Source organism: Bombina bombina, chromosome 11 (assembly GCF_027579735.1).
Source record: "Bombina bombina isolate aBomBom1 chromosome 11, aBomBom1.pri, whole genome shotgun sequence".
Taxonomy (NCBI): domain Eukaryota; kingdom Metazoa; phylum Chordata; class Amphibia; order Anura; family Bombinatoridae; genus Bombina; species Bombina bombina.
In genome coordinates, this window is record NC_069509.1 from 192,560,560 (window position 1) to 192,575,645 (window position 15,086).

The 15,086-nt window shown below is 38.4% G+C and overlaps 1 protein-coding gene across 1 annotated transcript in view; it reads right to left on the reverse strand.

Moving 5' to 3' along the window:
* Window positions 1–15,086, reverse strand: part of KATNIP (katanin interacting protein) — a 362,447-nt gene that overhangs the window by 302,109 nt on the left and 45,252 nt on the right. The window contains exon 3 of the mRNA XM_053694469.1: window positions 6,079–6,152. Coding sequence (XP_053550444.1) covers window positions 6,079–6,152 — 74 coding nt within the window. The remainder of the gene's footprint in view (window positions 1–6,078; window positions 6,153–15,086) is intronic.

The following is a 15,086-nucleotide window of genomic DNA, read 5'->3' on the forward strand; positions in this document are numbered from 1 at the left end:
AGGAACGAAAATTACTTTGTCGACCTCTCTGTTTGGACTTTTTATCCTGCGGGAGGAGATGACCCTTGCCTCCCGTGATGTCAGAAATAATTTCCTTCAAGTCGGGCCCGAACAGGGTCTTCCCCTTGTAAGGAATAGCCAAAAGCTTAGACTTGGATGACACATCCGCAGACCAAGACTTTAACCATAAAGCCCTGCGTGCTAAGATGGCAAAGCCCGAACTCTTAGCCGCCAATTTAGTAATCTGCAGAGAAGCATCTGTAATAAACAAATTAGCCAATTTAAGAGCTTTAATCTGATCCTGTATCTCTTCCAAATGAGTCTCAGTCTTAAGAGACTCTTCCAGAGCATCAAACCAATAAGCGGCCGCACTGGTGACTGTAACAATGCAAGCCGCTGATTGCAATAGGAATCCCTGGTGAACGTAAATTTTCTTAAGGAGACCCTCTAACTTCTTATCCATAGGGTCCTTGAAAGCACAACTATCCTCGATAGGAATAGTAGTACGCTTGGCCAGAGTAGAAACAGCTCCCTCTACTTTAGGGACCGTCTGCCAAGAATCCCTAATAGCATCGGCTATAGGGTACATCTTTTTAAAAACAGGAGAAGGGAATGCCTGGTCTCTCCCATTCTTTTGCAATAATCTCTGAAGTCCTCTTTGGAACTGGAAAGACATCTGAGTAAGAAGGAACTTCCAAGTATCTGTCCAACTTACTCAATTTCTCTGGAGGAACCACTATTGAGTCACAATCATCCAGAGTAACCAACACCTCCCTCAGTAATAAACGGAGGTGTTCAAGCTTAAACCTGAAAGAAACCACTTCAGAATCAGTCAGAGGCAAAGCACTCCCTGATTCAGAAAGTTCACCTTCGGATAGGACCTCTGTACTCTCCAACTCAGAACCCCGGGAGGGTACTTCCGCAATCGCCATCATAGTATCAGAGGCTGTATTGACTACATAGTTGTCACTTCTTGTACGCTTGCCGTGCGACATAGGAAAAGTAGATAACGCATCAGAAAGTGTAGAGGACATCACTGCAGCTATGTCTTTTAACGTAATTGCTGCAGAAATTGGTGAAATACACGGCACCGCTTGAGCGGGCGTTAAGGGCTGTGACGCTTGGGGAGAAAGCTGCGGCATACTCCATCCACAGTGGCATCCAAACACATGGAACATGTTACAGTCTGGATATCATCTGACTCCATGACAACAGAAAGCAAGAAAAAAGTTGGTCTTTAAAGTAGAGTTTCTCAATTTATGGCCAAATAGTACGGAAATATCAGCACAAACTAAATACTTGTCAGTATATTTTTGATCCTGACAAGATACTGTGCCTTTAAGAAAAAAAATGTTTAACAATTTTTCTTTGTTACTGTAAAAAGTTAAACGATATCAGCACCAAGAGAATTTAACACAAACAGCACCTCACCTCAACAGCTCTGCTGAGGCGCCTACCTGCCCCTGTGGACACAGAAAGGGCTTTAGTTAATATCTGCTAAGACCATCATCAGAAGGGCAGCACTAGTATGGGAGGCGCAGTGAAAGTTAAGTCCCACCAGTTCCCATTGCTTTAAAGCCACCTGTAGCTCTATTCTAGAGGCTGACAAGGAATACGGCTACAGCCTATAATAAAATAGCACTCACTGGTACCATTTTAAAAATAATAAACTCTTGATTGAAGAATATAAACTAACACCTCACTTTACCTCTTCCTATCACTAACACAGGCCAAGAGAATAACTGTAGTGGGAGGGAAGGGAGGAGCTATATATACAGCTCTGCTGTGGTGCTCTTTGCCTCCTCCTGCTGACCAGGAGGCGATATCCCACAAGTAAGGATGAAATCCATGGACTCATCGTATCTTTAAAAAGAAAATAATATGGTTGCATAAGTGTGCAAAGTAAACTAATACTTTGTTGGAGCACCTTTTGATTTTATTACAGCACTCAGTCTTTTTGGGTATGAGACTATCAGCATGGCACATCTTGACTTGGCAAGATTTGCCCACTCTTCTTTGCAAAAACACTCCAAATCTGTCAGATTTTGAGGGCATCTCCTGTGCACAGCCCTCTGCAGATCACCCCACATATTTTCGATTGGATTCAGGTCTGGGCTCTGGCTGGGCCATTCCAAAACTTTAATCTTCTTCTGGTGAAGCCATTCCTTTGTTGATTTGGATGTATGCTTTGGGTCGTTGTCATGCTGAAATATGAAGTTCCTCTTCATGTTCAGCTTTCTAGCAGAAGCCTGAAGGTTTTGTGCCAATATTGACTGGTATTTGGAAATGTTCATAATTCCCTCTACCTTGAATAAGGCCCCAGTTCCAGCTGAAGAAAAACAGACCCAAAGCATGATGCTACCACCACCATGCTTCACTGTGGGCATGGTGTTCTTTTGGTGATATGCAGTGTTGTCTTTGCGCCAAACATATCTTTTGGAATTATTGCCAAAAAGTTCAACCTTGGTTTCATCAGACCATAACACCTTTTCTCACATGCTTTTGGGAGACTTCAGATGTGTTTTTGCTAAATTTAGCTGGGCTTGGATGTTTTTCTTCGTAAGAAAAGGCTTCCGTCTTGCCGTCTACCCCAAAGCCCAAACATATGAAGAATATGGGAGATTGTTGTCACATGTACTACACAGCCAGTACTTGCCAGATATTCCTGCAGCTCCTTTAACGTTGCTGTAGGCCTCTTGGTAGCCTCCCAGACCAGTTTTCTTCTCGTCTTTTCATCAATTTTGGAGGGACATCCAGTTCTTGGTAATGTCATTGTTTTGCCATATGTTCTCCACTTGATGATGACTGTCTTAACTGTGTTCCATGGTATATCTAAGGCCTTGGAAATTCTTTTGTACCCTTCTCTTGACTGATACCTTTTAACAATGAGATCCCTCTGATGCTTTGGAAGCTCTCTGCGGACCATGGCTTTTGTGTCGGACGTGACTAAGAAAATGTCAGGAAAGACCTACTAGAACAGCTGAACTTTATTCAGGGTTAATCAGAGGCACTTTAAATTATGGAAGGTGTGTGATGACTCTTATTTAACATGGTTTTGAGTGTGATTGCTTAATTCTGAACACAGCTACATCCCCAGTTATAACCACATTATTTTAGTTTTTTTTGTTTACTTCCCTCCACCTTAAAGATTTCCGATTGTTTTTCAATTGAGTTGTGTAGTTTATAGGTCACATTAAAGGTGGAAAAAGTTCTGAAATGATTTATCTTTGTCTCATTTTTTTACATCACAGAAACCTGACATTTTAACAGGGGTATATAAAAATAAGTCCTAAGAAGAATAAATATGAGAAAGGTACACAAGTTCACTTTTATAGCACAACTCACCATCGCCATCTTGTGGTGAATTAGTAAAAGTACAACCCGCTATATTTAACATGGGGAAATTATTCCCAAAAGTTAAAGGGACAGCATACACTCATTTTCATATAACTGCATGTAATAGACACTACTATAAAGAATAAGATGCACAGATACCGATATAAAAATCCAGTATAAAATGGTTTAAAAACATACTTAGAAGCTTTCAGTTTAGCTCTGTTGAAAAGGCAGTTGGAAAGCCCACTGCAAGTGGGAAATAAGACACTCCCCCCTTCCCCCTTCTTTTGCATATGAAAAGACCCTTTACACAAACAGGAGCAAGCTGGAGAAGGTAGCTGACGGTATTCAAATAAAACTTTGGGGCTTGGTTAGGAGTCTGAAAATCAGAGCAATCTTCTTTAAAAATAAGCAAAATTATACATTTTTAAAAAAACTAACTTTATGGGGTTTATAAATAGATCATCTACAAAACATTTATGCAAAGAAAAAATGAGTGTATAATGGCCCTTTAATTAGCATCCATCCAATCAAAGCATTACAGATCCTCACACATCTGTGAATGGCTGTTAGAGATTAGGGCAGAGTTATAGTTCAGGATAAATTGTGACACAGGACACTCTGGGTTGCATGAAAGAAGGGTGGATAAGCTGTCCAATTTTCCTCTGAAATAGAATTTTGAATCCTGGTTGTACCCATTCTATATTTTTGATATCCTTGGAAATTATTGCCTGTATTCCCTGCGGACTAAGAGATTTTGTGGGACCAGATGTAGGGGAAACACACAGCTTGACTAGTGATAACCCAGGGCTTGGAGGAGCAAACATTTGAGGAAAGTATAAAAAGTCTTTAATTATATATATAAGCAGTTGTTGCATTTAAGGTCCTTATTAAGATTTGTATTAGATGATTATAGGCCCAATTTTTATATGTACTTACCCCCATAGACTGGGTCATATTTGTCTAGGAATCTAGTTCAGCTACCAATATCAAAAATTCTTGTTACAGATCGCGTTCACTTAATTCAATTTATTTTAAGAACAAACCTGGTGTTTATTTTAGTAGTTTTATATTCCTTAAAGTTGAGACTTTTTGAGGCATTAGAGGTTTTTATGCATTACTTTGGCTGTAGATATACAATCTGAATCTGACTGATTGCATTGTATTTTTAAGTTACCAAAACCTAATTTTAATGATAATATTGGCTAAGATTGTATTAAATAACGGTTGTTCGTAACACATATTGCATAATTGGTTCATGGGGATTTAATTTTACCTTGTTATAGACTTCACTGTTAGATTTATACCCATAGGATCAAAGCAAAGTGTAGTAGCATATTTTATTTCATATTGTATCAGAGAGTTTGTTTTGTGTATAATTAAATGGTATATCGCTTGTTAATATCTTGTTTAATGTATAATAAATCTGTATATATTTTCCAAACTGAATCCTCTTTACTCCACAAATATAATTAGCCGTGTTTAAGAACTACTGAAAAATAATACAAATATAGTGGAGGTTATCGCTGAGATAGTTTTAATTATATCTGTAACCTTAGATAAAATATAACACGTTGGAGGTTACTGCGAAGATAGTCATAATTAATATTGTATTCTAAAATATATAACAGGAATATAGTATTTTTATTGGAAATACATAATTATATATATATATATATATATATATATATATATATATATATATATATATATATATATATATATATATATATATATATTACACACACACACACACACATTTTTGTCTCCAAAGGCTGTGCTACGAAACATTAGGTTAAGAGTACCAATGTTTTAGTCCGTACCACTCATTTGTTTTACCGTTTAAAGTGGAGCTTCTGTTCTATTACATTTGAAATAAAGAAAGGTGAATCCTAAATACTTTTGACAATCTTTACTTAGTTCAGAGAAAATTGTGCGTATTCCTAAAAAAGTGGAAGGTACCAATACTTTCAGCCACATCTGTATTTTTATAACAATGCTCCAATTTCACAAATAATTCAATTATATTACATTTTCTCAAACCCCGAGACTGAAGTTAAATGCAAAACACTGAAAACCCATGATGTGGGTGACAACAAAAAATAATCTATTTCAAGTCATAAGCTATTAGAAAAGGTTTTTTTTTTTTTTTTTTTTAAGGAACAGAAATACAATGATATACACAGCTTTGGTCCCCATTACAGTGAAGGCCTAAAGCATAATTGTTGTTGAGGAGTGGTTAAAGGTCATCTCTGAGGCTGGGTACAACATGTCACTGACCATACAAGGCCTTGGAGAGCAAAATCAGACACGCACAGAATACAGTCTAAGTCGGCTCTGTTTATTATAAACAACGCTGCCGTTATATATAATACATCACATACACAGTAAATTGACACAGAAGGGCTTCCTACACGCCCATTTTTGCAACATAATTAGTGGAAAATTACAAGTTTCAGACATAGGATTGTTTGTTTAATAAGAGACAAAGCTGTTAGGATAAGCACACATCTGCCTGAGCTAAGATATGTGGTGGGAGCATGTTTAACAAAGTAAATGCTAAGCTACACAAAGTTATGAGATATACAGGTTTCCCTGTAACAGCATAAATCAGAAGACTTAGTTTTATAGCATAATAAAGGTCAGTGTTAGTTCAGAATGGCTGAATAGATATCAGACCGAGAACTAAAGACAAGATGGAGGCAGGTTGGTTACATATATTATTACAAGAGTATTGATTACCTGTTTCGCTGCTGAAGTAATATCAGATACTCATCATGTTTCTCATCAAAGTCTCTTCTAAATCCATGTTCAATCTAAAGCAAAATGATTTAATGCATGAAGAGTTAATAAATGGCAGCAATAGCATTCATGTGTCAGTAGGAGGGAATCGAGTGAACAGGGATATAAATATAAAAAACCAACAGGGCTCAACAAGTTTGTTACAAATCTAGAAGCCAGACCAACATTTGTGCTCATATTTTACCTGTATCTAGGGGTGGCTGGTGGGGGTAGAAGGGGGGACCCATGACACCTGGGAGTCAAGCCCTGAACTAAACGATTGGCCAAATAAGTGGAATCTTAAATGTAATGTTAAAAAGTGCAAAACGATACAATTAGAACCCTGACAAACATCAAATGGCACAAAACTGACAGAACAAGAGGTACGCACAGGACATGGGAAGTGTAAGAAAATCTGAGCAAACAATGCAGTAAAATCAGATTGGGTCATAGGATGCTGGGTGTATATGAAGAAGTATTTTCAGCAGAATTAGGGGGCTTCTTTTGTCACTATATAGATCACTAATTAGTCTCATCTTGTGTACTGTGTGCAGTTCTGGTGCTTAATTCACTATATAGATCACTAGTGAGTCTCATCTTGTGTATTGTGTGCAGTTCTTGTGCTTATGTCACTATATAGATTACTAGTGAGTCTCATCTTGTGTATTGTGTGCAGTTCTGGTGCTTATGTCACTATATAGATCACTAGTGAGTCTCATCTTGTGTACTGTGCGCAGTTCTGGTGCTTATGTCACTATATGTATATCACTAGTGAGTCTCATCTTGTGTACTGTGTGCAGTTCTGGTGCTTATGTCACTATATAGATCACTAGTGAGTCTCATCTTGTGTACTGTGTGCAGTTCTGGTGCTTATGTCACTATATAGATCACTAGTGAGTCTCATCTTGTGTACTGTGTGCAGTTCTGGTGCTTATGTCACTATATAGATCACTAGTTAGTCTCATCTTGTGTACTGTGTGCAGTTCTGGTGCTTAATTCACTATATAGATCACTAGTGAGTCTCATCTAGTGTATTGTGTGCAGTTCTGGGGCTTATGTCACTATATAGATCACTAGCGAGTCTCATCTTGTGTACTGTGTGCAGTTCTGGTGCTTATGTCACTATATAGATCACTAGTGAGTCTCATCTTGTGTACTGTGTGCAGTTCTGGTGCTTATATCACTATATAGATCACTAATGAGTCTCATCTTGTGTATTGTGTGCAGTTCTGGTGCTTATATCACTATATAGATCACTAGTAAGTCTCATCTTGTGTACTGTGTGCAGTTCTGGTGCTTATATCACTATATAGATCACTAATGAGTCTCATCTTGTGTATTGTGTGCAGTTCTGGTGCTTATATCACTATATAGATCACTAGTAAGTCTCATCTTGTGTACTGTGTGCAGTTCTGGTGCTTATGTCACTAAATAGATCACTAGTGAGTCTCATCTTGTGTACTGTGTGCAGTTCTGGTGCTTATGTCACTATATAGATCACTAGTGAGTCTCATCTTGTGTACTGTGTGCAGTTCTGGTGCTTATGTCACTATATAGATCACTAGTGAGTCTCATCTTGTGTATTGTGTGCAGTTATGGTGCTTATGTCACTATATAGATCACTAGTTAGTCTCATCTTGTGCATTGTGTGCAGTTCTGGTGCTTATGTCACTATATAGATCACTAGTGAGTCTCATCTTGTGTACTGTGTGCAGTTCTGGTGCTTATGTCACTATATAGATCACTAGTGAGTCTCATCTTGTGTATTGTGTGCAGTTCTGGTGCTTATGTCACTATATAGATCACTAGTGAGTCTCATCTTGTGTACTGTGTGCAGTTCTGGTGCTTATGTCACTATATAGATCACTAGTTAGTCTCATCTTGTGTATTGTGTGCAGTTATGGTGCTTATGTCACTATACAGATCACTAGTTAGTCTCATCTTGTGTACTGTGTGCTGTTCTGGTGCTTATGTCACTATATAGATCACTAGTGAGTCTCATCTTGTGTACTGTGTGCAGTTCTGGTGCTTATGTCACTATATAGATCACTAGTTAATCTCATCTTGTGTACTGTGTGCAGTTCTGGTGCTTATGTCACTATATAGATCACTAGTGAGTCTCATCTTGTGTACTGTGTGCAGTTCTGGTGCTTATGTCACTATATAGATCACTAGTGAGTCTCATCTTGTGTACTGTGTGCAGTTCTGGTGCTTATGTCACTATATAGATTACTAGTGAGTCTCATCTTGTGTACTGTGTGCAGTTCTGGTGCTTATGTCACTATATAGATCACTAGTGAGTCTCATCTTGTGTACTGTGTGCAGTTCTGGTGCTTATGTCACTATATAGATCACTAGTTAGTCTCATCTTGTGTACTGTGTGCAGTTCTGGTGCTTAATTCACTATATAGATCACTAGTGAGTCTCATCTTGTGTATTGTGTGCAGTTCTGGGGCTTATGTCACTATATAGATCACTAGCGAGTCTCATCTTGTGTACTGTGTGCAGTTCTGGTGCTTATGTCACTATATAGATCACTAGTGAGTCTCATCTTGTGTACTGTGTGCAGTTCTGGTGCTTATATCACTATATAGATCACTAATGAGTCTCATCTTGTGTATTGTGTGCAGTTCTGGTGCTTATATCACTATATAGATCACTAGTAAGTCTCATCTTGTGTACTGTGTGCAGTTCCGGTGCTTATGTCACTATATAGATCACTAGTTAGTCTCATCTTGTGTACTGTGTGCAGTTCTGGTGCTTATGTCACTATATAGATCACTAGTGAGTCTCATCTTGTGTACTGTGTGCAGTTCTGGTGCTTATGTCACTATATAGATCAATAATGAGTCTCATCTTGTGTATTGTGTGCAGTTCTGGTGCTTATGTCACTATATAGATCAATAGTTAGTCTCATCTTGTGTATTGTGTGCAGTTCTGGTGCTTATGTCACTATATAGATCACTAGTGAGTCTCATCTTGTGTACTGTGTGCAGTTCTGGTGCTTATGTCACTATATAGATCACTAGTGAGTCTCATCTTGTGTACTGTGTGCAGTTCTGGTGCTGATGTCACTATATAGATCACTAGTGAGTCTCATCTTGTGTACTGTGTGCAGTTCTGGTGCTGATGTCACTATATAGATCACTAGTGAGTCTCATACTGTGTATTGTGTGCGGTTCTGGTGCTTATGTCACTATATAGATCAATAGTGAGTCTCATCTTGTGTACTGTGTGCAGTTCTGGTGCTTATGTCACTATATAGATTACTAGTTAGTCTCATCTTGTGTACTGTGTGCAGTTCTGGTGCTTATGTCACTATATAGATCACTAGTTAATCTCATCTTGTGTACTGTGTGCAGTTCTGGTGCTTATGTCACTATATAGATCACTAGTAAGTCTCATCTTGTGTACTGTGTGCAGTTCCGGTGCTTATGTCACTATATAGATCACTAGTTAGTCTCATCTTGTGTACTGTGTGCAGTTCTGGTGCTTATGTCACTATATAGATCACTAGTGAGTCTCATCTTGTGTACTGTGTGCAGTTCTGGTGCTTATGTCACTATATAGATCAATAATGAGTCTCATCTTGTGTATTGTGTGCAGTTCTGGTGCTTATGTCACTATATAGATCACTAGTTAGTCTCATCTTGTGTATTATGTGCAGTTCTGGTGCTTATGTCACTATATAGATCACTAGTGAGTCTCATCTTGTGTATTATGTGCAGTTCTGGTGCTTATGTCACCATATAGATCACTAGTTAGTCTCATCTTGTGTATTGTGTGCAGTTCTGGTGCTTATGTCACTATATAGATCAATAGTGAGTCTCATCTTATGTACTGTGTGCAGTTCTGGTGCTTATGTCACTATATAGATCACTAGTTAGTCTCATCTTGTGTACTGTGTGCAGTTCTGGTGCTTATGTCACTATATAGATCACTAGTAAGTCTCATCTTGTGTACTGTGTGCAGTTCTGGTGCTTATGTCACTATATAGATCACTAGTGAGTTGTGTACTGTGTGCAGTTCTGGTGCTTATGTCACTATATAGATCACTAGTTAGTCTCATCTTGTGTACTGTGTGCAGTTCTGGTGCTTATGTCACTATATAGATCACTAGTGAGTCTCATCTTGTGTACTGTGTGCAGTTCTGGTGCTTATGTCACTATATAGATCACTAGTGAGTCTCATCTTGTGTACTGTGTGCAGTTCTGGTGCTGATGTCACTATATAGATCACTAGTGAGTCTCATACTGTGTATTGTGTGCGGTTCTGGTGCTTATGTCACTATATAGATCAATAGTGAGTCTCATCTTGTGTACTGTGTGCAGTTCTGGTGCTTATGTCACTATATAGATTACTAGTTAGTCTCATCTTGTGTACTGTGTGCAGTTCTGGTGCTTATGTCACTATATAGATCACTAGTTAATCTCATCTTGTGTACTGTGTGCAGTTCTGGTGCTTATGTCACTATATAGATCACTAGTAAGTCTCATCTTGTGTACTGTGTGCAGTTCTGGTGCTTATGTCACTATATAGATCACTTGTGAGTCTCATCTTGTGTATAGTGTGCAGTTCTGGTGCTTATGTCACTATATAGATTACTAGTTAGTCTCATCTTGTGTACTGTGTGCAGTTCTGGTGCTTATGTCACTATATAGATCACTAGTGAGTCTCATCTTGTGTATTGTGTGCAGTTATGGTGCTTATGTCACTATATAGATCACTAGTTAGTCTCATCTTGTGTACTGTGTGCAGTTCTGGTGCTTATGTCACTATATAGATCACTAGTTAGTCTCATCTTGTGTACTGTGTGCAGTTCTGGTGCTTATGTCACTATATAGATCACTAGTGAGTCTCATCTTGTGTACTGTGTGCAGTTCTGGTGCTTATGTCACTATATAGATCACTAGTGAGTCTCATCTTGTGTACTGTGTGCAGTTCTGGTGCTTATGTCACTATATAGATCACTAGTGAGTCATCTTGTGTATAGTGTGCTGTTCTGGTGCTTATGTCACTATATAGATCACTAGTGAGTCTCATCTTGTGTACTGTGTGCAGTTCTGGTGCTTATGCCACTATATAGATCACTAGTGAGTCTCATCTTGTGTATTGTGTGCAGTTCTGGTGCTTATGTCACTATATAGATCACTAGTGAGTCTCATCTTGTGTACTGTGTGCAGTTCTGGTGCTTATGTCACTATATAGATCACTAGTGAGTCTCATCTTGTGTACCGTGTGCAGTTCTGGTGCTTATGTAACTATATAGATCACTAGTTAGTCTCATCTTGTGTATTATGTGCAGTTCTGGTGCTTATGTCACTATATAGATCACTAGTTAGTCTCATCTTGTGTATTGTGTGCAGTTCTGGTGCTTATGTCACTATATAGATCACTAGTTAGTCTCATCTTGTGTATTATGTGCAGTTCTGGTGCTTATGTCACTATATAGATCACTAGTGAGTCTCATCTTGTGTACTGTGTGCAGTTCTGGTGCTTATGTCACTATATAGATCACTAGTTAGTCTCATCTTGTGTACTGTGTGCAGTTCTGGTGCTTATGTCACTATATAGATCACTAGTGAGTCTCATCTTGTGTATTGTGTGCAGTTCTGGTGCTTATGTCACTATATAGATCACTAGTTAGTCTCATCTTGTGTATTGTGTGCAGTTATGGTGCTTATGTCACTATATAGATCACTAGTTAGTCTCATCTTGTGTACTGTGTGCAGTTCTGGTGCTTATGTCACTATATAGATCACTAGTTAGTCTCATCTTGTGTACTGTGTGCAGTTCTGGTGCTTATGTCACTATATAGATCACTAGTGAGTCTCATCTTGTGTACTGTGTGCAGTTCTGGTGCTTATGTCACTATATAGATCACTAGTTAGTCTCATCTTGTGTACTGTGTGCAGTTCTGGTGCTTATGTCACTATATAGATCACTAGTTAGTCTCATCTTGTGTACTGTGTGCAGTTCTGGTGCTTATGTCACTATATAGATCACTAGTGAGTCTCATCTTGTGTATTGTGTGCAGTTCTGGTGCTTATGTCACTATATAGATCACTAGTGAGTCTCATCTTGTGTACTGTGTGCAGTTCTGGTGCTTATGTCACTATATAGATCACTAGTGAGTCTCATCTTGTGTACTGTGTGCAGTTCTGGTGCTTATGTCACTATATAGATCACTAGTTAGTCTCATCTTGTGTACTGTGTGCAGTTCTGGTGCTTATGTCACTATATAGATCACTAGTGAGTCTCACCTTGTGTATTGTGTGCAGTTCTGGTGCTTATGTCTCTATATAGATCACTAGTTAGTCTCATCTTGTGTACTGTATGCAGTTCTGGTGCTTATGTCACTATATAGATCACTAGTGAGTCTCATCTTGTGTACTGTGTGCAGTTCTGGTGCTTATGTCACTATATAGATCACTAGTGAGTCTCATCTTGTGTATTGTGTGCAGTTCTGGTGCTTATGTCACTATATAGATCACTAGTTAGTCTCATCTTGTGTACTGTGTGCAGTTCTGGTGCTTATGTCACTATATAGATCACTAGTGAGTCTCATCTTGTGTATTGTGTGCAGTTCTGGTGCTTATGTCACTATATAGATCACTAGTTAGTCTCATCTTGTGTACTGTATGCAGTTCTGGTGCTTATGTCACTATATAGATCACTAGTTAGTCTCATCTTGTGTACTGTGTGCAGTTCTGGTGCTTATGTCACTATATAGATCACTAGTGAGTCTCATCTTGTGTATTGTGTGCAGTTCTGGTGCTTATGTCACTATATAGATCACTAATGAGTCTCATCTTGTGTACAGTTCTGGTGCTTATGTCACTATATAGATCACTAGTTAGTCTCATCTTGTGTACTGTGTGCAGGTCTGGTGCTTATGTCACTATATAGATCACTAGTGAGTCTCATCTTGTGTATAGTGTGCAGTTCTGGTGCTTATGTCACTATATAGATCACTAGTGAGTCTCATCTTGTGTATTATGTGCAGTTCTGGTGCTTATGTCACTATATAGATCACTAGTGAGTCTCATACTGTGTATTATGTGCAGTTCTGGTGCTTATGTCACTATATAGATCACTAGTGAGTCTCATCTTGTGTACTGTGTGCAGTTCTGGTGCTTATGTCATAATATAGATCACTAGTTAGTCTCATCTTGTATACTGTGTGTAGTTCTGGTGCTTATGTCACTATATAGATCACTAGTGAGTCTCATCTTGTGTACTGTGTGCAGTTCTGGTGCTTATGTCACTATATAGATCACTAGTTAGTCTCATCTTGTGTACTGTGTGCAGTTCTGGTGCTTATGTCACTATATAGATCACTAGTTAGTCTCATCTTGTGTACTGTGTGCAGTTCTGGTGCTTATGTCACTATATAGATCACTAGTTAGTCTCATCTTGTGTACTGTGTGCAGTTCTGGTGCTTATGTCACTATATAGATCACTAGTTAGTCTCATCTTGTGTATTATGTGCAGTTCTGGTGCTTATGTCACTATATAGATCACTAGTGAGTCTCATCTTGTGTACTGTGTGCAGTTCTGGTGCTTATGTCACTATATAGATCACTAGTGAGTCTCATCTTGTGTACTGTGTGCAGTTCTGGTGCTTATGTCACTATATAGATCACTAGTGAGTCTCATCTTGTGTATTATGTGCAGTTCTGGTGCTTATGTCACTATATAGATCACTAGTTAGTCTCATCTTGTGTACTGTGTGCAGTTCTGGTGCTTATGTCACTATATAGATCACTAGTGAGTCTCATCTTGTGTATTGTGTGCAGTTCTGGTGCTTATGTCACAATACAGATCACTAGTTAGTCTCATCTTGTGTATTATGTGCAGTTCTGGTGCTTATGTCACTATATAGATCACTAGTGAGTCTCATCTTGTGTATTGTGTGCAGTTCTGGTGCTTATGTCACTATATAGATCATTAGTGAGTCTCATCTTGTGTACTGTGTGCAGTTCTGGTGCTTATGCCACTATATAGATCACTAGTGAGTCTCATCTTGTGTATTGTGTGCAGTTCTGGTGCTTATGTCACAATACAGATCACTAGTTAGTCTCATCTTGTGTATTGTGTGCAGTTCTGGTGCTTATGTCACTATATAGATCACTAGTTAGTCTCATCTTGTGTATTGTGTGCAGTTCTGGTGCTTATGTCACTATATAGATCACTGGTGAGTCTCATCTTGTGTACTGTGTGCAGTTCTGGTGCTTATGTCACTATATAGATCACTAGTAAGTCTTATGTGTTATGTACAGTTGTGGTGAGCACACTATATGCAGGAGGTAAATACTAGACGTGTATTTGGACCCTTCATTAGGATATGTGGACACACATGGCATTACATTATTTTCTGAGATTAATTTCTTCTTGTGAAAGTTAAACATACTAAGATCTGGATTTCCGACTCCGAAAATAGAAAAATCCTATGAGAGCATCTTCTTCTGCATTATGATCCAAACGCAGATGTCTAGAAACTAAACTGGTACATGGTCTAAACCATTAACTTTTACAAGTAAAATTAAAAAAATACATATTTAAGTTACTACTTCAAACGGTTACAAAACTATAGTATTAATAAATGATGTGATTATTGTACTCGTAATGAACAGGCCACATGGTATTGATGTATGATAAGAGTAACAGGAAATGTCACCACAAGCTATAAATACTGTTTCACTAATGAGCTGCCGATGATCTCATCACATTTTGTCACAATTAACTGAAGGGCAGTCATTATGCTGTGCCATTAATTACTGTGTTATTTACAGAAGTCATTAATATGGATGGAAACATTTAGAAGTAATTATTATTTACAAAAGGTTCTGTAAACTCATAGCTCATAACGAGCCCGAAAAGCACCGACAAACGGAGGGTTTGTTACACTTACAAAATGTAATTCTTACATAGATGTCATAAGCGGCAAGCTGTAAATGACAAGTGCT